Source organism: Eptatretus burgeri, chromosome 18, assembly GCF_056783735.1.
Source record: "Eptatretus burgeri isolate ZD-2024b chromosome 18, Ebu_testis_v1, whole genome shotgun sequence".
NCBI lineage: Eukaryota > Metazoa > Chordata > Myxini > Myxiniformes > Myxinidae > Eptatretus > Eptatretus burgeri.
Genome location: NC_140978.1, coordinates 25120860 through 25148179, shown reverse-complemented (window position 1 = coordinate 25148179; position 27320 = coordinate 25120860). Strand labels below are relative to the sequence as shown.

The following is a 27320-nucleotide window of genomic DNA, read 5'->3' as shown; positions in this document are numbered from 1 at the left end:
AACATATCATTGCCTCAATTGTTGTCTGTATGCATCGCATTTCAGACAAGGACATAACAAAACATGGATATTAAAAATATCTTACAAGTTCATCACCAAAACGAGGATGAGCAGGGCGAATGCAGTGAAAGGTTTGTCTTCGTTAGTCACATCGATTTTAGTGTACTTCAAAGGAAAATATTACTGATGGACTTGGCTCCCAGTGAAAAAACAATGAAACTGAAGTCTTCCAGCTGTTGGCCATAAACCAAGTGGCAATTACTCGTCGGTTTTTTTTCACTCAAAACTTTTGTCCCTCCTACCTGTAAAACCAGCCTCCAAGATCTTTACCAAAGCTCAATGGTGTACTGCTCTCCCTGCTGGGCTGACACCTCCATCATCACATCAATCTGTCTCTCGATTATGTGTAATTTAAAGCTCTCATTATTTTTGGAATCTCCCGCAATGAGGCCGAAGCAAAAGTTCTGTTGCTCTCGCATCACAGAGGTCGGTGGCCTCGAGCGTTTTTACCACCTCTCTTTCCATCCATCTACCTCTGCTCTCTCAGCCCTATGACACTCCCCAGCACCTCCAGAAGATATTCACCCAGTAACCTCCTCCCTTTTTCCATTTGTGGAACTACCTTTCTGAAGTTGTTCAGTCCTTCCCTCCAGGGCTTCAAGCAAGCGGTACACCATCAATATGTTATCCCCCATCCCTACCTGCAATCTTTTCTACCCCCATTATAACCCTACCTAACACCAAACTGCCTTATTTGCAAGTTACTGTGTTTCCTCTGTCTGTCTGTTCAATCTTTCCCTTGCTTATGTCCAACTGTGCCCCTACTGTCAGTACATTGCCTTTCTACCCTCCATCACAAAAATGGATCTTGTATTGAAATAATAAAACAAATCTTTTTTAATAGATTTGCAGCCATTATAGCTAGGCATCCACAAACCAATACATTTCTCCAACTTAACTGCAATATTAATCATTTCAATTCAAGAGCAACTTATTAGAGTCCTCGTTTAGAAAATTAATGAAATCAAAGTTTGTGAAGAAAAAGATGTATTCGTTATGCAAATACACACATGGCACCAATACATTGCACAGTCAGGAGTTAACGCCTTGGTACTGTCAGTCAGAAGCTATTCCAGGCTAAGTCATGACCTTTTAATCCTCGAGCAGCAACCAGAGACAGTGAATTTTAGCAACAAGTGGAGCAGCAGTGAATGTTGAAGAAAGATATCTACATTTGGGGTTTTGAAAAGGCGGCATTCACGTCCACAACCAAAGAAGAGCAAACAGCAGCAAAAGGTACATGTTGTGGTGACTTTTATTTGTTTGGGAACTCAGTAACACAACTGAGTCTTTGGCTGGCAAAAGAGCAAGGTGGGAAAGCGAGACGGCAATGAGGGTGAGGTGCATGCCACTGAACACAAGATCAGTACCGAGGATACGAAAGAACAGGGCCTATTAAATGGCAGGTACATTGCTCTAATTAACAAAGGTTCAAAGGGAACGTGCTGGATCCAATTTTAATGGCTAGAGAGAGAGAGACAGACAGACAGAGACAGAGACAGAGAGAACACGCATGTGCTCATTTTGCCGAGCCTGTATGGCCCTGCTTTGGAAAGGCCTAGAGTCCCTAGCCGAGAGCATCGGGTAAACATTAAAAGTAGACCGAATTGACCCAAATATTGATAAACCTCACTCGGAAGGAACCAGAAATAACCAAAAAAACTATATGGGCTTAATCGAAAGCCAGTGTAAACCAGATGAAGAGGGACCATTTGGTGTTCGTTTTAGCACAACTTGACTTGAAATGAAAGTGGCAAAGAAAAAATAATTCTGATAGTTTATACTCTGTATATACTGTATTAAAAACTTGTTTAAGTGCATAATGAATCCAACAATGTGATACAAACTGCTGGTGCAAAAAAATTTCCAAGAGTTTTGTTGGCCCGAAAGAGTTGCCAAACTTCGACGAGCTAATTGGTGTTCTGGCTTTGGGACACTGTGGGTTGTATGCTTTTGGAAAACCAGCAATTAGAACCACCTAAATTGTACCATTCCAAAACAATAATTGTACACAATATCCCATAAAACGTTTCACCGTTTTAAAATGCATCCGACCTTTTTTGTTTTTCCATCCTGTGATGGCATGGCATCCTATGACTGGCATCAACAGAAAGAGAAACTCAGAAAGACTTCTCGCAATTGTTCAATATGTCAATCAGGGCTGTCAGGATGGCTTCGAGATAAGCAGACTCGCTTCTAAGCTGTCTTGCCTGAGTTTGAATTCAGACCTAGCTAGAAACTGTCATCCAGGTGTATCACAGGCTGGGTGATTCCACAATGTGTGCCGTCCCTCCGCTGGACGTTCAACTGGATGTCCTGCCTGTGTGCCGGCATTTGTTGGTGGACGTTAAAGATCCCACGGTGTCCTTCGCGAAGAGTAGGCAAGCTATTGCCAGAACTCTGGCCAAATTCCAAATTCCTGCCCGAACCAGCGGAGGGCATTGCATCAGTAGCACAGCCGTGCTCTCAGCCAATGATGCAACCCCACAACCTTGGACTGCATATGAACGAAGAAGAATGTGTCAACCCTTAATTAGATGCATATCCACAAATTTGAATTACAAAGTCTGCTGTGTGATCCTGTAGGATTTGTTGTGAAACATTTCAAGCAGCTCTTCAAACTTCTACCTCCAAATCTTTCAACAAGAAAACAAGAAAAAGTCCAATGAAGACAAATCAGATGATTTTGGGGGCAAGTGTTCAATGAATCCTCCTCGAAGGGAAATCAGACATCTAAGAAACTTTGCGTTCAGCCGTTCCATGATGGTACGATTTGTGTGGGACGTACGTAGCACCGTCTTACTTTAAGCCAATTTGATCTGATGTCGCCCTCCCTTCTTTCCATTTCTTTTGTATAAAAACAAAACAAAGGTCACAAGCATTTTAAACAGTAACATTTTATGGAATACCTTGGTTTATCCAAACTCATTCACCAATTGCAGCACGTAATCAACTACAGCAAGCATTCACCTCAAAGGCAGCAGTCAGTTAAGATCGATGTACACTAAAGGCTAACCTGTTAAACTACCCCCACATCCTGCATGCTCTGTGTGCTGTGTAAATCTAAACACAAACTCAATCCTCCAAACTACTTATCCAGCATGTAAACCATCCGAACACAGAATGCGTCATTTTATGAGCATCGTTCGTGATGCTACATGGAATTGCAATTACCATCAAATCCCCAACTCGTGTGGCAAGTTCCGTCACTGCAAATCCACAGTTTTCATTTAAAAATAATTTTCTTACACATTTCATCACTTCGAAAAAATCTCACAAAACGCTCCACTTTACAACCCAACGTGCTATCAAACACACGGACACGTAAATTAAAGAACCCCCCGCTTTGCATTTGTGTGTCAAGTAAACAGGCTTTTTATTTCAAAATAAACTCCTCTCGTGTTGCACTCAAGAAACATTGCATAAGTTAGGGAAGCGATGCAGCATCAAAAAACAAACTGTATCCACACTTCAGGCAAAACTTTATGGAACTTTCACCCATATCCTCACAAGAACCTCTTTTCCCCACCAAACGCTTAAATTTATTTTCACATTAATCTTTTAAAACATTATTGCACTCAAATTAACCATAAGATAAATAGAGAAGCGGCAGAGAGCAGGCAGCACACTGTAAGATCGTATCGACGCAGGACAGCAAGGAAGACAAGGAAGAGGAGGAAGACAGACGCACGATGAACTGCTTGTCGAAGCCGAATTCGAATTGGTGGAGGGTCGGAAGGAACGACATGGTCTTCGTAGAACTTTACCTCTCTTTCTGACTTTCGTTTTTGGTCAACCTGCATTTCAACCGAATTTTTGTCTTCGCCGCACTGTGGCTTGAGTCCCGTTGCTTCACGCTGACTCTCACCATTTTCCATTTCTTTTGGTGAGGCTTTTGGCACACTCCTCTCAACAACACCTTCATCCACGTGCCGCCTCTGCTCCTCACCAACATTCTCACTTTTGTACTGTAATCTCTGACTTGTAAGCAAATGGTCAACCACACTTTCATTCAAAAGTGGCTCCTCCGTATTGGCTGTGGTTTTGTGAATATCTGTTGGCCTGCTGTGCAAATCAATCATTCTATCAGAACTTTTGTCTTCAACAACACCATAAACAATTATGTCATGGTCTTCTATTTGTTCCTCTACAACCCTTTTCTCATCTTCCACCTTATCCTCACTCTTATTTATGTCATATATCGTTTGTTCTTTCAAAATTGGCTGTTCAACAGGAGGTAACCTCTCATCACGTTTTATTTCTACCTCATTAAAAAGCTCACCAAGGTCTTTGTGTTCCTCCAAAATATTTCCTTGTGCTTTCTGTTCCATTGATTCATCGTGTACTTCAGCACATGCTTGCCATTTTGGAGTTGAGGGAAGGCATTCCTCTTCAATAAGAGCGGTTTCTTGTACAGTATCCCAGACAGTCTTCATTTCCTTTTCATTTTCAAGAAAGCTCTTCACAGGCTCTTTGGTAGCTTCTTCCACTGAAATGTTTTCAAGAGATGCTTTAAAAGGAACCTCTCCTGCTTGTCTAATTGCCTCCGTTTCTTCACAAGTCTCAGTTGATTCTTCCAAGTTATTTTTTGCTTCCTCGAGAGGCACATCGGACTGCAAAGAAACTGGAGCCTTTGCATCCTCCATTATTGGTTCCCATGACTTGTAGTCCCATGGCATCCTGTCGACTTCATTTTCTAGTGGCGGATACATGAGGCTGTCGGAAACGTACATCGTTTCTGCCCACACTGGACCCTGCAAATAATCCTGCTCCTCACTCACTCGAGAAGCATTTGCACTATCTTCAACTAATTCCTGATGTTCTAAACTAAAGTGCCTTTTCGATTCTTCACTTTCTTTGCGATTTTCCGGTTCGTAAGGGGAAAGGGAAACTTGGAGGGAGAGCTCAAGCATACCTTCTGGAACAATGGGTGCTCTCTCTTCAAAATGTTTCTTTTCTTGTGTGCTTTTCTGAGCTATTGGCTTGGATTCAAAATATTTTTCACATGATGGCATCCCCAACTCAACATTATCTTCAGCAAGAAGGCTTCCATATTCTTCCTCTAACTGCTGAACTGACATGGGCTTCCAGTCCTTATCCATAACTGGAGAGTCCATGACCTGAAGTGAAGGCATTTCGATTTTTGATTTCTCTTCGGTCTGAAAAGTATCAATCTTTGAGACATACATACTTGTCTTAACATCAAATGGCTCAGGTCTGTTTAAATCCTCTTGTTCACGGGTTGTCGTTATCAAGAATGTCGTTTCTGTCTGATTGGAAGATATATCTTTCACATCTTCAGTTTTATGGATCGTTTTTGGCTGCTCAGTTAGAAAGGGGACATTTCTTTTCGTTTCCACATACACAGGAACATCATCTACATTCAACGTCTCCCCTTTCTCCATAGTCAACTCTTCAGAATATAACATTTGACCATCAGGGACATTCATAATCTCCTGCTGAAGTTCATCTTCAACATCTCCACAACTTGCAACTTCAATTATTTTTCGTGGAGGTGATCTGGAAAGTCTGTTGGAAACATTATCTTCAACATCAAAAGTTTGCAATTTTACTTCTGTGGACACCAAATGTTTCTGAGAACTCTCAGTGCTATCATAAGGAATAACTCCAGATCCTGGAGATTCCATGAAGGAGATTGATGTCAAACTTGGCTCATGGTCAAACTCATGCTTCTGAGGCCACAAATCTATTTCCCTTTGTATTACTGCTTCCTCAATTGGTGGTTGCAAAGACTTCACAAAATCTTCATGCTCTTCCGGCACACTTATGATTTCTTCCTGACTGTCCGTAACTTTTTCTACTGACAAAAGACCTTCCAGCCCATGTTCACCTGCATTCGATTCAACCGAAATAGGGATGTTTTGCTCACAAGGAATGGGTTCCATAGGGGTCTCTACATCAGCAGAGCATAAAGACAATGGAAAATCTTCATCTAGAGATGTTTGCACAATTTCCTCAATGTAGTAATCTTGACCTTCCCTATATCTTGTACCAATTTCAACATCAGCCTCAACAAAAACTTTTTCAGGGCTATAGTCATCAAGCTCTTTGCCAAAAGCTTCACTCTTTATGACAGGATTCATTGGAAGCCTTGCATGCCTTTCAGCTTCCACGGAAAGTGCAAACTCTTCCTCAGATGGCCTCTCTTTTATGAGTAATGTCTCCAGGTATGCATCAATATCATTCTCTCCAATAGTTGTATCCACAAGAGCCTCAGAACCCTGCAGAGGTTCAACTGGAGTGAAGCCAAGTTGTTCTCTGCAGGCCTTAACTGAAAGGCTTGCAATTTCAGAGTCATGGGTCAGTTCTGGTTCCTTTAGCTTCTCTTGCTCATTACTCTCAACTTCCTCTAACAAAACTTGCTGAAAACCTGTGATGTCGGCATCACCTCTACTCTCTATCTTGTCTTGCAGTTCAACATCTTGGGGAACTTCCTCAGAGACAATGGGGCTATGATAAATGGCAATATTATCCAAATCACAAGTGTTTGGCTGATCATCAATTCCTTCCAAAACCTCAAAGGGCTGAAGTCTTGGAACCAGCTCTGCAACTTCATTTTCACCTGTCTGCGAAATGGTCACTGTGATCAAGTTTTCAACAACGGATGGCTCTATTGATGCAAAGTCTACTTCGTCACGTGGACAGGTCAGATTAGAACTCAATACTTTTACATCTTTGCTTTGTGGATCATAATCACTTTCTGGATGAAGAGCTGAGAAACTGTCACGATCTGCGGCATCTTTATGTTTCTTGTAGTCCACAAGACGCCGCTTTCTCAAGAACGGGACACGGCTCTTCGGACTGGCAGCAGAAGGGCTGCCTTGTTTGGGTCCATCTTTTGCGAGCTTTATACTCTCAGCATTGACCACCTCGTGCTTGTAATCAGCATATACATCATTTCCAGATGGGCTGATAACTGTAAGGTGCGGTAGGTTGTCCTGCACACAAAAAAGTTTCACAAGTCAACACTTTTAAACTAAAATGACTAAGTGTTGTTATTCAAATAAAATAATTGCTTAGCTGCCTCATTATTCAACATTCATTGAACCCTTCTATAAAAAATATATACTCAAGGCAGTTGTTCAGTCAGTGGCCTCATGAGCTTGTAATGACCTAAAGTCAATTTTTTATGACAGGTAAAAATTGAGGGCATTGTTAAATTTGGTGTGCTTCCCATTTAATGGTCCAGTCTCAGTTAAATCTGACACCGTCAGTGATAAAACTAAAAATAAAAAAGATTTTAAATTCAATATCAACAGGGGATGCTATTTCTCAAGTGCATGGTCGTTATAACGAATAGGGAAAGCTGGCTGTCCCAGCTGTTATTAGGTTGTGGGTGTTGAAGATCTCGTGGTATTCTTTGAAAAGAATAGGCCAATGTGTGTTCGTACATTGTACCAATTTCCAGTTTGGAGTTCGCCCTATATAATTATTAATTATATATTGCACTACCAGCAGCCGGTGGAATTGTTGGGGTATGGATATAGCACAGGCATGTTGGGCAAAATGGTCTCCTCACATCCAAATTTAGCATTGTCAATTGAACCCACGGCTCTTGAAACTGGAAACCCAGGTTTGAATCCCATATACTGTACATTGTCTCAGCTCATAGTCAAACTCATACACAACTGTTATGCATGTAAAACGACATGGGTATAAGGTTTACTTGTTTCAGTAATTTTTTTCCCAATATTTTAACCACAACAGGAACTCTTACATTTTAGTTAACATCAAAGGAGCCGTGAAAGGAAAGTAAAAAGGACTAAAGTGTAGAAAGAACAGGAAATAACTGAAAAAATTTAAGAGAGCTTTGTTAGCAAGGGTTTGACTTTTAGGGAAGGGCAATTTTCAGGAACCAAGTTTGAAGATAAATATTTCTGCTTGTCATTTGTTATAAAAATGTTAGAACAGGCTTTATAAGGTTACAGTTCCTAAAGCATCTTCTCTGAATCTGGGAAGTCAGTGGCTCGATTCTGACCCTGGCCGAGTCATAGCTAAGACTTCAAAATGGTATGGGTTGCTTCCTCTCTTGTTGCTCAGAATTTGAAGGATACAGCACAGACAAATTCCATGGGTTGGCATCCCTTTGGGAGGGAGATATCTCCCTAAAAGTGCCCCGCTGACCAGAGAGAAAAGCACCGTCACCATATGGAACCACCGGCACCCAGAGTGTTCCAGGAAGTAACTTCCCTCAAGGTCAATGAGGGTGCTTGTTAGGTCAGCTCGCTGACCTAATATAACCACTCGATGTCCTCAGATCCGTCTGTCTGCCTGTGTGTGTGAGTCCGTCCATCCATCTGTCATCAATTTTTATTTTTCTATCTCCTCCTCGACGTCTCGGCCGATTGAGTTATAATTTGCCACGATGATAATACCAGTTGCTCTCTCTATAGATTGTCTGAGCCCTTTTTCACATTTTCGCCTCAGGGTCAAGGTTACAGGGTCATCAAGTGCAAAATGACCGATTGGTCAAATGGCCTATAAGGAAGCATCAGACGGCTATAATGCATTAGGGATTATTAAGAATATTTAATTTGACCAACTAGTTTCTCGTTACCTCTGTCGTCTGGCCCTGTTTATTTGGTAACATGAGGTCCGTTGGCTTCAACACAGCTTCACGCGGTTATTTTAAGTTCAATTTAAATTCTGTTTTCACTTTCCATAGTCGCTTAGGTTGATTAACACTTGGTTGCATCAAGTTTTGTGAAAATTGAATGTTTATATCCTCGGTCTGCATGGAATGGATTGCAGCGAGGGGTCACCTCCATGGGCTTCCATCAGTTTCCATGCCATATAACGAGGCTGTCTTAAGTTCTAGTTGATTTCTCTTTTTATTTTGGGACCTTCTGGTGTAGCTACACGTTTAATGAAGATAATTTTTGTGCAAATATGCTCAGAAACAAACTTTTCATGAGGAAAATATATTCAATTCAAATAACCGTGAGACTCTGGAAGGGACACCACATGCTTTCCGTTCACTGCTTCACGTCATAACCTGTCATCCTGAGGGAGGGACTGCTTATTCGTAGTGTCTGTGAGATTATTGTACATATTTTAGATGGTTTGGGGATGTGCTCTACAAGTATCTGAAAGAATTCTGGTGAAAAACGGACGTTTTAAGATTTTGTTAAAACATTTCATTTGTCGGCGAACTGGCTGGTCACGTGACGCTGTGCGACGTACAAGTAGCGAGTGATTGAGCTTCTCGGTGGCCCGAGGGTCCTTTTTATTTGGGGTTCAGTCCAGCTCTGTCCTGAACACAGCCATTAAATGCACACACTGAGAGTATTTATTTCACGGCCATAAACATGGGTTTGAAAATTGTATAATGATGATGGGAATGATTCCTAGAATATGGAGATTTTTGCTTCGAGCGGCCTCACGCGTTTATTTTAAATTCAATTTGAATTGTGTTTTCACTCTCCGTCGTCGCTGAGGTTGATTAACACTCGGTTGCATCAAGTTTTGTATCCGAGCTGATCGTCAAACCCGCTCGGGTGTATTATCTAGCATGTCTCGAGTGTTGTCTGTTGTCTGTCTACATGTGCGTGCAGCATGCATCCATGATGAGAGATGTGGAATGTCATACAGACCATCATCTGCTGCATATTAAAGTAAGAATAACAAAGACATGGAAGCAACACCCAAGCTCTCAGCAAATGTGAGAAAAGCATGATGTGAATACACTATGTGACAACCATGATGACAACACTGAGAACACCCTAAGGAAGGATTTCAGGAGCAAATATGCCTCAGGTTGAGAGGGCATTGGCCATCGTATGACACGAGCACTACTAAGAACAAGTTCACCATTATGAGATCAATGTTCACAGAAGCCACAGAGGACAGCTTGGGCTATGAGGAAATGAGACAGTCTGACTGGTTCAGGGAAGCTTATACCATCGTGGAACCCTTTTTTCAGGAACATCTTGTACTCCAAATGGCTCTCCTCAGGGCGTGAAACTGATCACAGAAGTTTGCTAAGGCACACTGAAAGGCTATGCGTGCAGTGAGAGAGGCCAAGAACACCTGGATAAAAGACAAAGCCAAGGAAGTAAAACGAGAGAGATTTGGTGGGAAGAAGGCATGGCGGTGCATATGAGACATGCAGCATGGAATGAAGGGACCGATTCCAGTAATGTGTATAATCAGATATCTGCAATCACAAAACAATTGCCAAGGGGAAGCCCACAATCGAATGATGACCATACTTTGTTTGAAGCACCATACAACCTTCAACATATAGAGATAGTTTGTAATTTAAGAAAATGTGTCCCCATCTACATTCTATTCATAAAACTCAACTTCATGAAAATCTGAAGAAAATCTTTCAGGTTTTGATAAAAAAAAAAGTTTTTCATTAATTAGGTCACAATCCAAAAAAGTTATGTCATGGTCACTAATTAAACATCAGGTGCATAACGTCAGTGCAGGTACATTATTACAATGTGAGGACATCTTGGAAAGCCAAGCGGTCTTTGAGATTCAAAATTGGCAAAATTGAGTGATGACAAAAAAAAAAATGTTATTTTTCCAGACTGCCATTTGACCTTGACCTTTAACCTGGAGGGGTATGATGTAAATGAAGTGTAAATGCGGCTTACTCTTGGCTATTTAGAGAGGGCAATTTCATTCTGATCATACAAACCTTAGTGTAGTTATGGTGAAACATGTTAAAATATCTATAATTAGGTCATGACATTAAAATTAGGTCAAAAAATTTTCAACTCCACATACTTTGTATTTCCATTGTTGATATAAAATTTCATTCTGAAGGTTCCAGCCAGCTCCGAGATACAGCTCGGAAATTGGCAGAAAAAAAAAGGAAGAAAAAGAAAAACCGAAATGGTGGTTTAGTACTCCTCGGGGTTTAATAAACTCTGACGTACCATTAAAAACTGGGGGCACTAATTGTAGAAACAAACCCTACAATAGGTATAGATCACCCCTATCCAATAAAGGGAGGCTTAACTATCAAGGATGAATCTGGAGTGTCCTGCATCTCGATACAGCTCAACAAGAGAGATGGAGGAGACATCTCAAAAGTGTTGAATGTTCAGAGATGTTTTAACATGGCTGAGGTTGTCAAAGTGAAACAGAGGCATATGAGAACATAACTGGAAGAACCACCATCCAGATGGAGACACTTGTGGCTACAAACAATATCAGAAATGGAAAAGCAGGTGGAAGATCAGGTATCCTTCCGTAGATGTTGAAAGTTGGATGCTGCAAGAGTGAGTTTGTCGATCACCTTTACAACCTCATACATGTAATATGGAGTGAAAAATGAAGTACTGAGAGACTGGTTTTATGCTGTCTTGGTGCCTATCCCAAAGAATAGAGACCTCTCTTTGTGACAATTGGTGAGGCATCACTTTTCTTGATGTTGATGGCAAGATTCTGGCCAAGATCTTGTGAAAAAGACTACAGAAAAATGTGGGAATAAGAACTTCCTGAACCAGTGTGGCTTCTGGGAAAGGAGAGGGTGTTTAGACATGATATTCACAGTGTTTGGAAAATCATGGAGAAGTCACATGGCATCAAGCCAAGGTCTTCTTGTTTGTTGACTTGAGAAAGGTATACGACTCGGTCCCCCATGCTGCCTTGTGAAAAATCCTTCAGAAGCTCGACATCAATTAAAGTGTTGTCATGCTAATTGAGTCTTTTCATGAGTCCATGAAGGGCCGGATACATGTGAATGGGAAGGTATTAAACGAGATATATGTTGCTAATGGCTTTCATCAGGGGTGCCCAATGGCATCAACTCTGTTTATCTTGTATGCACGCTGTGTCGTAGAAAGGTGGGGTGAACGAGTCACAGGAGTGGATGGAATTGGGATCCTCCTGAATTACAAGCTAGACCAGAAGTTTTATAAAACAGTCAAGTGTGTGTGGGATGAGTTCCTAGTAGACTGAGTGCCAGTTTGCAGACGATGCTGCACATTTGGCAACCACAAAAGCAGGTGCAGAGGTCACCATGAGAAAGTTCCTGAGGACAGCAAAGCACTTTGGACTGAATGTGAGCTTCACCAAGACAAAAATGATGGTTACTGGCAGAAAGGTCACAGATACCAAAAATAAAAGTTTGCAAGTGGGGAATGAGAAAATTAAATGTGTGCTGGAGTTCCCCTACTTTGGGTCACTGATTGCTTCATCTGGGAGAGTGGATGTGGACATTGAGTAGAAGATTGCACAAGCTTCTAGGTCTTTTGGGGCTCCGAGAAGAGCTGTTTTCAAGGATCGCTGTCAAAACACCAAAACAATTAAAGCATCTCGTTTACCAAGCCTGTGTGTACTCTCTACACTGTTGTATGGTGCAGAGTGCTGGACATGACTGTGAACCAACTCAAGAAGCTCAAGACTTTCCACTATATATGCAAAATGGCAGTCTTCAACATCTCTAGATGATAGCAGTGCACCTTGCACTTTACATGTCATGAACTGAGAGAGCTATGAGGGTTCCAAAACCAGTATCCAAGAAGATGACTATATGCAGAGTAGAGTAGCTGGGTGCTGGACCATCGCATTCCCAAAAGAATACTTTGGTTGGCTTTCACAATCTCGCCCCCCCCCCCCCCGGTGGACCCAGGAAAAGATGGAAGGACCAGATTCAAAGGGATTTGAAAGCTGTGTGAGCTTCGGAAGATAGTTTGTATGAAGAAGCAACAACATCTAGGGCATGCTGACCTGCTATCAATCAGAAAGGCATGGAGGAAGAAGTTATGAACCAAGCAGCGCAACAGACTGATATCCATGGACAGCATCAGATACAATGTCTAGTGTGCAGCAAGGTATTTCAGAGGGAGGGGGATAAGAATGGCATAATATAAACTGATTAACAAAAGACAGAAACCAATATGTGGGCAAAAGGGTGCAGTGAAGTATCTAATATGTAAGCAGTAGCTTTGCAGCCAGGGTAGCCTTGCCATACACAGGTGTCGTGGAGCAGAGGAAGAAGCACCAAGAAACTTTCCACCGATTTCGGCGTTGCATGACCGTATTATGGCAGCAAATAAACAGGACAGGTGTGTGTGTGTGTGTGTGTGTGTGTGTGTGTGTGTGTGTGTGTGTGTGTGTGTGTGTGCGTGTGTGTGTATGTGTGTGCGTGTGTGTGTGTGTGTGTGTGTGTGTGTGTGTGTGTGTATGTGTGTGTGTGTGTATGTGTGTGTGTGTATGTGTGTTATTCCATGTGCCTTAGAAACTGAAGAAAAAAAAAACCAATACCAAATTTCAATGATGCAAGATGCCCTTGAGAATATAGAATATAAAATTGTAAATTGTATTACTTGGAAACAGATAGGGGTTTCATAAAAGGAGAACACAAAGTATCAGTGTATATGTGCATGTTCAACAGAATGTGTCAGCAAAGCAGAAAGAACCAAAACTGAAGGAAGTAGGAATAAACAAATTAAAATTGGAATAGAAGAAAGATGCTTTCGTTTTGAAATATTGCTGCAGTTAAACGTAGCATGGAGTTGGCTTAGTGGTTAGGGTGGCTGGCTTGGGATCTTAGGGTCCTGAGTTCGAGTCCCGTTGGCTGCTGAATTAACACCAGGTGGGGTTGACTCAGCCTGTCACGTCATCCTTCCGAGGTCGGCGAAATGAGTACCAGTGTACTGGTATAGGGGCACAGCATCAGGAGCATAGTCGTGCCCCAACAAAATAATAGCAACCCGGCAGCCAAGCTGCTATATGCAATAATAAGAAGTAGTTAAACGTAGAGTCAAACTGTCATTGTGTAATCAAATGTAGGGGAAAGCAGAGATTCATACCTTGAGAACCAAAGCACATTCATTCACTTTCAGTGTCGGGAGCTGGCCCATGGTGGAATTATCTGAGAACGTGGCAACAGAACAGACAAGGAATGCAGTCAAATCAAGTTCCACTCAGACAAACAAAAAGGCTTTCTTATATCCAAGCACCCATTCGCAAATATTTGAACAATGGACTTCACAAAAGCAAAGGCATCTTGGCTCGATTTCTAATGCAACAATAAAATCATTTCAAACACTAATTGTATTCCTGATTTTTCATTGTGCACTACAGTTTTGTAGAAGTGTAGACACCGCCATTACCACGTGCACATAATTAATAGCGGGCTGGCAGGATGGCCGAGAGGTACGTCCACTCGCCTGGTTCGAATGTCGACCCAGCCACAAGCTATCATCCCAGTGTTTCACATGCAGAGCGAGGCATCAATGTGTGTGCTACATTCCTTTTAAATGCGGAGCATCAAGCAAGGCAGCAGATGGGTGTCCCATCCCCCAACATTGGTCTGTGGATTTTAATGATCCCGCGGTGCCTTTCGTGAAGAGTAGGTGAGTATTCGCCGGCACCCTCAACAGATTCCAAATTCCTGCCCATATTCCATGCTCCCAGCAACAATACAAACCAGCAGCAACAGAGGCAGCACACAAAATGATTCCACCCCCCAACCTCTCCCCAATGTTTTGGGAAAACTTCTGGAGGTGCAACATTTGCTTTACGAACTTAAAATTAATTTTAAATAAAAATAGTAAGCATCCACTCATTTACGTAGCGAGCCCATTGTCAGAAGGGTCATAATATGTTGATCCTTCATACAACACACTGAGGGAACGATGTTGGGTTTAATCAACACCACGAGTTACCATCGGAGGGAAATTTGATTCCACTGTAACTTATCCACCATTAAACCCAAATGTAAAACAACCCACACAATTATTTTTTTTTTTTACCCTTAATCAAGGTTAAATTCATTTAGAGGGGCTAGATTGCAGAACATACCCCACTTGAGATTTTCCATTAAGCCAGATCTATTGACTTTTGTCTAAACATATCTGTGGGCAGACACAGGAACATGCACGCACAGACCTGACATCTGTGCAAACCACATGTCAACATACTGCACTACGGAGAGTAGCTAAGCAGTCTCAGAGTTATTTTAGGAAAGTCCTCGAAAATGTAGGTCACTTCTGCGTGGCTACATATGTTGTACAGGTGACTGACAGGTGATCATCTCGTACTATCCTGCACACATGTTGGCCACGCTGTTTGTAGCCTTCCTTGATCATGCCTGGTAAACCAGATATCAGCATTTCATGCAGCTAGGATTAAACAAGTGCAACAAGGTAAAATTGATGATTTCATGAAGGAAGATTGAAACTTGAGGTTTGGGAATTGATTACCAATAATGACTCTGACATTCACTCTGGTCGTGACAGGTGATATTATGATTTTATTTTCGATGGACTCGATTATTGTTAATAAACTTCATTTTCTCTGTGCTCTCACTTACTTCCCCATGTTCTGACATCATCATTCAGCTATGTTAAGATTTGTTTTGTGCGTTCTCAGTCAAGGCTGGCAAGATAGCAGAGGTATGCACACTCGCCTCTGAGCTGTCTACCCTGGGTATGAATCTCGGCCCAGCTATAAACAGTCACCCTCATGTTTCACATGCAAGGCGATTCATGAATGTGCGTGCCATCCCTCGGATGGACGTTAAACTGGGTGTTCTGTTTGCTGGCATTAGTCGTTGTACGTTAAATATCTCAGTGTCCTTCACGAGGAGTAGCCTGAACAAATGACAAAATCCTGCTCTAACCTACACCACTAAATCACCTGCACAGCCACACCCCCAGCAAATGATGCTACCCACAGTCATGTGTGGCATCGGACAGAATAATGCTGTTGATCTTTTCATTGTAATGAACGCTTGCTATACTGAAAAAGAAAGAAAGAAAACAACTACTCGCTTCACATCCAAGTTTCAACTGTATACAGTATATTGTTGCGTCAGCGGGATGCTCACTAATGCAGCCCCACCACGCCGAAGTGATGTGCTTCGAAAATAACCAAATTAATGGAATCTGCGCTCGAGTGGGAATCGCAATTCCTTCGCTGGACGGAATCTCTATCCTGCTGGTCTCTATAAACAGGTGATTATCCTAATTTATATTCCCCCCAAGGGATTGGGAAACTGGTTTGCATGCGGGAGGTGGAAATGAGGAGGACACGTGTTATTAGGGAATAACAAAGGTTCACTAGGACGAGACAATATGAACAAATTATGGATGAAAGATAGACTTTGACCATCATTGGAGAAATAAATGCATACTGAACGAGATGGTATTCATAGAATACTTAACCTGTGCAGTCTTGAGAAGGACTTGGTACAAACCAACTCTTCTGTTGTTTTTTTTAAGGTTTTAAAAAATTCTTTGATCCAATCTGGCTGCCAGACTAGTGACCAATGATGTCACTTTTATCAAACTACATTTCCCATGGATAGTCGATGAATTTATGAAAGTTTTGTATTGATGGGTTAAGCAGTTTAAGACAAGAAGATTTTCAAAGATTTTTGCTTCGATCTAATAATGGCTGCTGGGCCAGTGAAATATAATGTCATTTTGGCCTATGTTGACCTTTATTAACAGACTAGCAAGAGTACTCGTTACTTCGCTGAAGGATTGAATCAAACGACAGAGACATTGCCATTTCCCAACCCTCACTCCCACCACACGTTCACCCCAACCCCCTCCCAACAACCATCACTATAACCTTCTCTCCCACAACCCCTCATCCTGGCCGCACATCTCTTGCTGCGAGAAATGTTTTCCTCACACAATGTTCCTCGATCCGTCTGGTTATTATTTTTCCCACTTTGACAGGCCCCTAAAATTTGGGCATGAAGGAGAAGCAAAGAAGACAAATCTATCTGTGCAAAGAGTGCTTTAACCCCTCCCCGTTCCCACGTCCCACTCTCTGGTTAATCTTGATGTTCCTTCCTTCAAGAAATGTCAAACACATGATAGCAGGCTTTGACAGACCCCTCTGTTTTGGGGAGGGGAGGGGGAGAGAAGGGATGAGGGCAAATTTGCCAGTGGGAAGAGTGCTTTAACCTCAGCATCTCCCAGGTCAAGAAAATTCATTAGTTATCGAATCAAGTGTTGTACTTGTCGAATTACATCATTAACATATTGTTACGGCTGTGGAAATTCGCAGAACACCATAAAGGTCTTTAGTTAGTCATGCCGATAAGTCCGTGTTTAGTTAGATTTCCCCACTGTTGTTTAATGGTAGTTATTCGTGTCACAGGGCTGTGATCCTTTGAGATAGCCGTTTTTCTTTACTATCATTATTTTGGACCAACCACAAACCACAACAACCACAATCACCTAACCACCTTCCCCGCTACACCAACTGCCGATCCCCTTCTCCACACACAAAACCAAAATCATCTCCACAAAGCGAAAGGAACAAGGGATTCCGAGAACGCCAAGGAAAAAGAACAAGGTATACCGGTGGCGCGCGGATTTCCCCGCCAGCTTTTCCCGCGCGCCGGTCGGGGAGATCGTTCGTCATTGGTCGATTCATGAAGTGAGGTGCTGGAAATAAGGAACGCCCCCTTTCTCGAAGGTTCTCGCAGGTTCTGGAAGGAGGGGGGCGAGAGCGGAGGGGCGTGGCGTGAGCAATACAAGGACGCCAGGTCGGCGCTTGTCTTTTTGTCCTTTTGTCTTCGGCAGCTCCTGTGTGGTTTTTTTCTTCAAGCAGCTCGGAGCTCGTGTGTTTTTCTCGTCGGCTTGGAACTCTGGCTGCTCGACTTCTTCGTGGCACCAAGGACACGGACGGGAGGCGACGCTTTGCCAGCTCTGGCGCGCAAGCCTACGCATCCGTGTGGGGAGCGCCGGAGAGAGCTCGCTGGCTCCGTGAAGGGCCGAGCTCAGCCGCGGCTGTTCTAGCTGCTGGGGGGGGGGGGGGACAGACATCGCGATTCGCCCACCATCGCACCGCGAGGGTGCAGGTAACCTGCAACGGTCTCGTGGGATTCGTTCGGTCTGCCAAGTCCCACGCCATAAAGGTCTACGGACCCTGTCTGACTCCCCTGACTGTGGGGGTAGTCTTTTTGCATTCCCTGGGGCTTTTCTTTTGAGTGCATGTTGTGGCACCGTGTCTTGCGAAGTAAAACTGTGTAAGTGGCTGTACATAAATTGCTTATAGCCGATTGTAATGCTTTCACTTTGTTTGCTTTCATACCTGCATGGCTGTATATGTGTATGTATAAATAAATGTACTTGTGTGAATGTTACCCGTTCGTCGTGTTTTCTTTCCCCCATTGGGACGCCATATTACATCTCAAAATATTAGTTGGGTTTTAAATACCCGTAAAATAGAATCGGATCCGGCGAGGTTGGGCGATAATACCCGCTCGGTTATCACTGCAGAAGGGAACGAACCACTTGGGCGGTTCGGGTCCAAGCCGACCTGCGCCGAGGTACGGTCTCCTGGTTAGCTATCGGCACAGGTACTTAGGTATATCGAGATTCGGCGATTGACCCTATCCTGCGCGGGTAGAAAATTGGCTAGGCCGTGGTGGGGTTGAAGACCCGCCCGTGACAGGGTTCCGGCGTTGCTACGGAAGGTCACGACTGAATTGTCCGTCCGGTGGGCGAGCTGCTACTATTAGTGGAAAGCGGCAGTTCGCACGCCGGTGGGCACGAATTCATAACAATATCTTATTCCCCATGGCGAATACATTACAATGAGCCATGTTTCAATTTTTTCCATGGAGTGGTTTCAGAGATAGAGGGGCAAAGTGTTTCGGTTTTTTCCAAAATGGCGCCTGCACCGCGTGACGTATGACATCATAAGAGTAAAAAAAATTCTACAGGAGGCGGCGCACCTATTTGGATAATTTCGTGTCAATCAGACTAACAGTTGTTGCGAAAATGAATTTTGAAATGCAGACACATACGCACACATGTACATACGTACGGCACATTTACACGACCGATTGCTTAACCCCGCTTTTCACTTCGCGAGAACAGGGTAATTCGAAAACCATATACATGAGAAGCACTGATACTAAAACAGAAAATGTCATAATTTAGACACATCGTATATGCAGAAAACGAAAGGCTGGAGAAGTCAACCATGCTGGGTATGGTGAGGGGAGAAGAGGAAGAGGCAGACTTTGTTTGTGCTGAATGGGGGGAGTAAAGTCCACAACTGACTCTTGCTGCCAGAGCTTCAGGAAGCAGTGCAGCAGAGGGATGTTTGTTGAAATCTGATCATGAATGTCACCAGAAGTCAGATACGACTTGACATAACTAAATAATGAGATAACTGGATGGTATTCATCGAATACTTACCTTGTGCAGTCAACGGTTTTGGAGATATGGAGGTGCAACGTTTTTTGGTTTTTCCAAGATGGCGCCTGTACCACTTGACCTATGACATCATGATTATCATTAAAATATTCTGCATCGATAAAGATCGGCTGAACTGGGTCTCACTCCCAGCAGTATCAGAAGAATAATGAAACAAGATTAAAACCTCTTTCCTTACCACATCACAACAGCCCATAGATTGACCGATGGGGATAAAGCAGCACGAGTCGCTATGTGTGAGATGCTGCAGCAGAAGATGGAGGCAAACCCAAACTGGATTCGCGATGTGTGGTTTCGGGACGAGGCACACTTTCACGTCAATAGTGTTGTCAATTCACACAACAACATTTTCTGAAGAAGTCAACGTCCAGATGAGGTTGAAGAGAAGTCGCTTAAGGGTCAGAAAGTCACTGCTTTTGTTGCTGTCAGCTACAGAGGTGTGTGTGTGGGCCATCTTGGTTTGAAGACAAAAACGGAAGAACGGTTATCATCAATTAAGGACGATACCGGTCGGTTGTCAACGCATTTTACGAAGACTTTAAGCAATCGATGAGCACTGCAGCCCTCTGGAGACAGTGGTTCATGCAAGACGGTGCTTCCCCGCATACAGCCAACAAAACAATTGTCCTTCTACGTCAAAAATTCGGACAACGAGTTCTCAGTTTACGTATGGAAAATGAATGATCTCCACACAGCACAGACCTCAATCCGCTGGATTTTTTTCCTCTGGGGAGCTTGTAAGGATAATGTCGACAAGGAACACCCCAAATCTGAACCTGATCTGATGGCAGCAGTTGAGGCTTATGTGCAGACAGTAACCATTAAAACTTGCAGAAACATCATTGAAAACTTCACAATTCATGCGAATACATGTTGTGTGTGTGTGTGTGTGTGTGTGTGTGTGTGTGTGTGTGTGTGTGTGTGTGTGTGTGTGTGTGTGTGTGTGTGTGTGTGTGTGTGTGTGTGTGTGTGTGTGTGTGTGTGTGTGTGTGTGTGTGCGCTCACATCGAACACCTCAACTATAAACGCATTAACGCATACAGAGTTTCATTTCTCCATGATTTGGTTTTCATTTTCCGAGTTAATTTTTTGTTTTATTAATCAATGTTTTGGTTAATAAAGTTTTGAAGTGGTTAACCTTTTTTGATACACCCTGGTATAAACATTAACTAATGCAGGGAAAAAAAAAAACAACAAAAAAAGTGTTCCTTGCGGTGACACGTGACATGGACCAAACCTCATCTCCAGGTCGAAACCTCGCCTACCCACATTGAACGTAACAATATGATATTACACTTGCCAATTCTGATATATACATTCCAGAGATCAGACAAATTTGCAAGAATTATTTACTTCTTTTCCTGACAGACAGAGCTTACCTCAGGAATAGTATGCTGAATATTATTGTTAATAAACAAGTGTCAGTGGTTGTATATTTCCATGCCCTCTTTGACGTGCTTACTTTGTGCCGTTGTAGCAATTTTGAGGTTTTTTTTTTGTCTTGGCCTCGGCTTGCATGGCCTAGCCGAGGCCTAGACAGACACAAGCATGAACCAGAACAGCATGCAGTGGAGCGTATACCTCCGCCAGGCTGAACAGTTCACATTTTGTATCACACCGATAGGCCGGATTTGCATCTGGACCTGAAGCAAAGTCTAATCAGCTTGTTCTTATCACATACCCAACTCATGCACCAAGTTTTCACATCGTTGAAGTCAGTGCATGCACTCGATTTTTACTGCACTCACTCACAGCTGTGAAAACCACACACACTCAAAATATTCACATCATGTGGCAAAGCCAACAGCAATAAATCATCAATGTTGAATAAAATAACCATTAAAATACAGTGAAAGGCTCCTTCAAGCATCTCTTATGTCGTACATACTTCAAGCATCCCGGTAACGGTTACCTTTCAAGGAGAAAATAGTCATCAATGTACGTATGATGTGCCAACTCCTGGGCACGTGAATTTGTTTTTGTATATGAGCTTATGCTTGCACAGCAAGGACATTCTGAGATAGCAAGCGGTGTAACCTGGTGTCAAGGAATATCCGAGAAGACCGAACCACTTGCTATTCCCACTGGCAGAAGCATTACCCCCAAAAGCAATCTGCCAAACGACTAACAACAGGTTCGTACTTTCAGAAGTATTTGCAGTTGGCACACTTACCTAAAGTTTCAACCTGCTGGAAATAGAACCCGAGTTCTCTCACTTGCAAGGCGAGTGCACTAAGCACAATACTATGTAGCCTGGTGTTGGCTTCGTGGTTAGGGTGGCTGACTTGGGATCTTAGGGTCCTGAATTTGAGCCACATTGGCCCCTGAATTAACACCAGGTGGAGTCGACTCAGCCTATCGTCCTTCTGAGGTTGGCGAAATGAGTACCAGTGAACAGGTATAGGGGCACAGCATCAGCGGCGTAGTTGCGCCCCAACAAAATGATAGCGACCTGGCAGCCAATCTGCCATACGCAAGAATAATAATACTGTGGTATTCCACACAGGAGTGTACACTACCTAATACAATAGCACTTTACATACTGAAAGCATGATTGCTCTTGTACGTATACATTGGACCCAATCATGCAAGGATATTTCAGAAAATCATCAACCGGGGAAATACGAGATAACTATCTGAGTGACGATATTCGGAATGACCTCCTAGGACTATTAGTCAACAAATTCAAAAGCGAAGTACTTGCAAATATGTCGTAAATACATAACAGTGTCAGAAAGATGTGCTCTGCTCAAGACACCGAGACATATATATATATATATATATATATATATATATATCCAAAAACTCACTCCTCGACACTTACCCAAATGCGCAAGTGACTGAGGGTGTTACTGACGATGCCTGTAACCGTTACATCAGCACTTAGAATGAGAAGGATTCAGAATGAAATCTGAAGTGTGATGAAATTAACAGAAGATTTTGAGTCCAGCAAAAGTAGAGAGGTGAAATTGTAAACATCGATTATTGTGCGTGTGTGCGTGCGTGCGTGCGTGCGTGCGTGCGTGCGTGCGTGCGTGTGTGAAATCTCTTCTTCATATGAAGATCTGTTGCCATTTCGTTGGCCCTCCAAAAGAAGCCCCCACCCACATACTTAGCAGAGGCTCTGTCACGAGGCTATCCTGAGAGCCCATAGTAAATTGCAGTAAGGGGAGAGAAAGGGAGCGGTATGTTTGTAGCATGGGTCCGGGTGGTCAAAATTCCACCATATTTGCACATGACGTAAATAAATTTCCTGTAACAGGAGGTCAATGTACATCAATGAATGCAGAGACTGATACAAAATGGATTTAGAAAGAGCAACAGATTGCAAATCATCACCAGCACTTGTTTTGTGTGGTTTGTCGACGATGCATTGACGACGTAGGTTTATGTTCATACAACGGATAAACAGACCTTTTCGGTTTTATTGGATAGATCCACCTTCAATCGTATGTATTTTATAGATGTACTCGTATTCCAATTGTACGTACTTTACAGACGTGCTCGCTTTGTAATAGTATGTGCTGTACTTTATAGATGTACTCACATTCCAATTGTACATATTGTACTTAATAACTGGCAATAGGCATCCACAACCATCCTTGACCATGTTGTGGACCGTCAGCCAAGGACCACTTTTTCACCATTAAATTCGTTTTCTCTGCAACCGCTTGAGCAATTGATACAAAATTTCAACATAGGATTGCCAACTCATGGAGAAGTTTTCAACAAACTTGCATGATGATAGGATGGAAAATGTGACCGGAGTTCCAAAAAGTCTGTTTTCTGCAGGCATGGGATGCAGGGTGTTTCACACACCAGGAAAAAAAAAACATGGCCTCGACCTCGCTTCGCTCACCCTTGGCCGAATAATGATTCTGGAACTACTCGGTTGAAAAAAAGATAACGTGTAATCCTGGCTACTAACAGATGGTGTTGGTCTGTCACTCTTTTTTTTGGAAAACAAAGTCAAGGCTCATGGAAGAGCTAGAAGATTATTGAACGGAACAGACCGCAACAGACCAAATGGAACAGTAGAAAGGAAGTGGGTGTGGGGGAGGGGGAGGGGGACGGATGCAAACAGTTGGGTTGAAGGACAAAATAGATGGACAGTTTTTTTTTTTTGTATATCTTGTCGAGGCTCGTGTGAGAGCTAACACACAACGCACAGCAAGGGGGCATGAGACAAGAGGGGCAGGAGTGGGAAGGACAAAACAGAGGGGAACAGAGACATTAGATCTGTGGAAGGGAGAGGGATGGGGTGGGGAACATGGGAAATACAAGATGGACATTACTGGGACTTTGAGGAAGGAAAGCAGGGAATTTGAAGGAGGTGGGTTTGGGGTGGATTAACGAGGGTAGAAAAGATCGAGGATTTGGATGGGGGATGATAAGAGGTGGTGGTGAACAGCTGTTTTGAAGGTCTGGAGGGAATCATGGGATTGAATAGAGTGAGGGAGTTTATTCCAAAGGTTTGGAAAAAAAGAGGAATGAAAGAGTGAAGCAGTAATTCGTGATTTTGGTAGTTTTACCAGAAGGGGGTTGTTGGCGGACCTTGAGCGCCCTGCGGAAATGTGGTGGGGACAAATCGCAGAGAGAGAGCAGGGGGAGCAAGGCTGGAGAGGAGACGGTAGAAGATAGAAAGACCACCGACCAACCTGCGGTGATTGAGTGAGAGGCCCAAAGACTCAGCCTCATTGCGGGAGAAGCCAATGATCTGAAATGCCTTGGTTTCCACAGCGTGAAGCCGAGAAAGGTGGGAGGCAGGAGCACCAGCCCAGAGGGGAGAGCAGTACTCCATCAGGCTGCGGACGAAAGCTTTGTAAGTGGTCAGGAGCTCAGGTGAGCCGAGGAAGGACTTTTCACGACGGAGGATTCCCAGTCGGTGACTGGCTTTGGAGGCGAGGTTTGAAATGTGGCTTTCCCAGGAAAGGTCATGGCAGATAGTGAGACCCAGAAGCTTGAAAGAAATAATGTTGGACAAATAACGGGTGTGGGGAAGACAACATGGAATGGATACAGAAGCAAACTCTCAGGAAAGTGGGCTTTTGGGGAGTGAGGGAGGAGAGAGTTTAATAGGGGTAGAAAAGATCATGGTTTTGGATGGAGAGGGGTGATCGGAGATGGTGGTGAACAGCCGTCTTGAAGACCTGGAGGGTCTTCTAACAGCTTGCTTAGAATGAGATTGAAGAGAATATGGAAGTTGGTTGCATAGGTGGGGAAAAAAAGAGGAACGAATGAGTGGAGGTGAGCAGTGATTATGAATTTTGAGAGTTTCACCAGAAGGGGGTTGATGGTGCACTACGGGTGCCCTGGAGAAACCAGAGGGGGACAAAGCATGGTAACAGCAGAGGGTGCAAGACCAGAAAGGAGGTGGTATAAGAGGGAGAGCACCGATCTGGATAGAACATAACAAAAGGAACACCATGTCAGCACATTATGTACAGACAGACAGACACAAACAAATGGAGCTGAATGCAATACGCTCTCCTCTGGCCTGGTGAGGGTCATACGTAATCGATTCGAGCAACACTAAAAATGAAATGTGGACCAACCTTGCTCCATCAAGCATGACAACGCCACACTTGTCTTATCACTCGGATTTTAATTGGCATTGAAAAAGAGCACCGACATGACGGCACATGCAATTTCCTTCCTAAAAACACTTATGGTCGGAAAACAAATCACTGGAACATATGTGATGACCACACGATTAAAGGTTAACAGCCACTTGAACCATCGAGCATCACACGATTTGATTAATTATTGACGAGACAAGGGCGCAAGTGATGTCCTTTTGGGTCGAAATTTCAGGACATGATTAATACATTGTTCTATCACTACTAAACTTTTTAAACACATGCACACACACTACAACTGTCTAACTTGGGTTTGAATCTCAACAGAGCTATAAACTGTCACCCTGGTGTTTTGTATGGAGGTTTAAACATCATTGTAAGATTGAGCAATGAGCTGGAAGACCCTGGAGTTTGGAAGACCCTGGATTTATCTGGAATAAATTCCTGTCATCTTCAGTCGAACATCAGGCCTAGTTAGCCGGTTGATGGAAGATTTGTGCCAAAAAGGTTCCCCAGCTGACTCCAGAAGAAGTTAGTCATAATTGGTGCCATTAAAGAAGAGGTGGTAGTTGTAGACACAAAGGCATCCATCTACTACTACTAGTAGTAGTAGTAGTGTTTACTACTTTGAGTATACCTAGTAGTAGTAGTAGTACTAGTAGTCACATGCCTTTTTAGAGCCATTTAAAAAATTTCCAACTGTTACTAACCTTGAGCAAACATTTTCTTTACTCGTACACTGAAGCTCAATTTGTTCTCAGCTACTCTTCACACAAGACACCATGGAATATACAACGACCACCTGGCAGATGATCCTACACCTTAACATCCTTCCGATAGACGGTGCACAGATTGATGCCTCATCCTGCCTGCGCAGCACCGTGATGACAGTTTATAGCTGAGCTGAGATTCAAAACCAGAGTAGACAGCTCAAAGGAGAGTATGCATATCCCTTAGCTATCCTGCCAACCAACACGAACAACAGACAAAATACTGCAAACATAGCTGAATGATGATGTCAGAACATGGGGAAGTAAGCGAGAGCACAGGAAAAATGAAGTTTATTCACAATAATCAAGTCCATCCAAACAAACTCGGGCTCAACAGCTCAGTCGAATGTGCATACTTCGAAGATATCCTGCCTTCCGACCACTCCATCCCCATTCCCATCCCCCAAAAGACAAGTTTTATATAAAATATTGCTCAGTGGATGCTCCCACTTTTGAAGCAATAAAATCTGGAAGTACTGCAGGTTAAACCCAAAAATAGAACGACCTGTCATGAAGCTCACCTGGATCAGGAGCAAGTCACTCAAACCCCCCGCAGACCCCCTCAGAACCTGAATTTTTTTTTTAAGCCATGAACAACCTTTGGTACATTCATGGTGTTGAAGTTTGTGGTCAAATTTCATCAAAATCATGTGTGTAGTTTCAGAGAAGAGAGCAAATGCCTATTTTGAGGGTCAAAAACCCCCCATGTAGACCCTCTTCATGAGCGCAGATTTTGATGCGGTTGATAAACTTTGGTACATCACAGGTGATGAAGGTTTTGGTCAAGCTTCATCAAAATAGTGTGTGTAGTGTTGGAGAAGAGAACAAATACCTATTTTGGGGGTCAACGCCCCCCACCCTCCCCCGTATACCCCATTAATGAACACAGATATTGATGTGGTCAATACACTTTGGTCCATCACAGGTGATGAATGTTGTGGTCAAGACTTATCGAAAATGTGTGTAGTAGTCAGACCATAACAAAAAAAATACCAATTTTTTTTTTGGGGGGGGGGGGTTTCAAAAAACCCCACATAGACCCCCTTAATGAGCGCAGATTTTGATGCGGTCTATAAACCATCGTTAGGCATCCCCAGATATGAAGCTTGTGGCCAAGTTTCATCAAAATCGTTTGTTTGGTTCAAGCGATAATGACTGAAGTGTTTACAGACTGACAGACTGACTCACGCACTCTCACTCACTCACCTCACCTGCAGACACTGCTCAATCGCATAAGCTCACCTGACTAAAGTCCAGGTGAGCTAAATATGATCGGACAGAATATATATTTTTTTAAGCTTTAAAACTGATAAAGATCAAACACCATAAACTGTTATAGATTACAAATGACCGTTTTTACAGCCATTTTTCCCTGCTGTGCAGGGGTTTGGCTTTTTCTTGAGGCAATGTTTTATGGCCGGATGCCCTTCCTGACGCCAACCCTGGTCGCCTCTTACGACACACAGGGATATGGTACACCTATTCTAACCGGGGCATACACCGGGACCAGTACACTGGTACTCATTTCGCCGACCTCGGAAGGATGACAGGCTGAGTCAACCCCCTGGTGTTAATTCAGCAGCCAACGGGACTTGAACTCAGGACACTGGGATCCCAAGCCGCCACCCAAACCACTAAGCCAACACCAGGCTCTGTTATAGATTACAGTTGCAAGTAATTTCATACACTGCAGACTCAGTGGTGTAATGGTTAGAGCATCCTCTCTGTGTCTGGGACAT

The 27320-nt window shown here is 43.1% G+C and overlaps 1 protein-coding gene across 2 annotated transcripts in view; it reads right to left on the bottom strand.

The window, feature by feature from the left end:
- Positions 1-1297: 1297 nt before the first annotated feature.
- The window catches only part of LOC147008754 (uncharacterized), a 48392-nt gene continuing 22369 nt past the window's right edge, over positions 1298-27320 (bottom strand). For both annotated transcript variants that reach the window (XM_085864190.1, XM_085864189.1), the window contains 2 exons: positions 13854-13915; positions 1298-7019 (listed from right to left, as the gene is read on the bottom strand). In XM_085864190.1, the coding sequence (XP_085720316.1) occupies positions 3639-7019; positions 13854-13915 (3443 nt within the window). In that variant the 3' untranslated portion in view covers positions 1298-3638. The remainder of the gene's footprint in view (positions 7020-13853; positions 13916-27320) is intronic.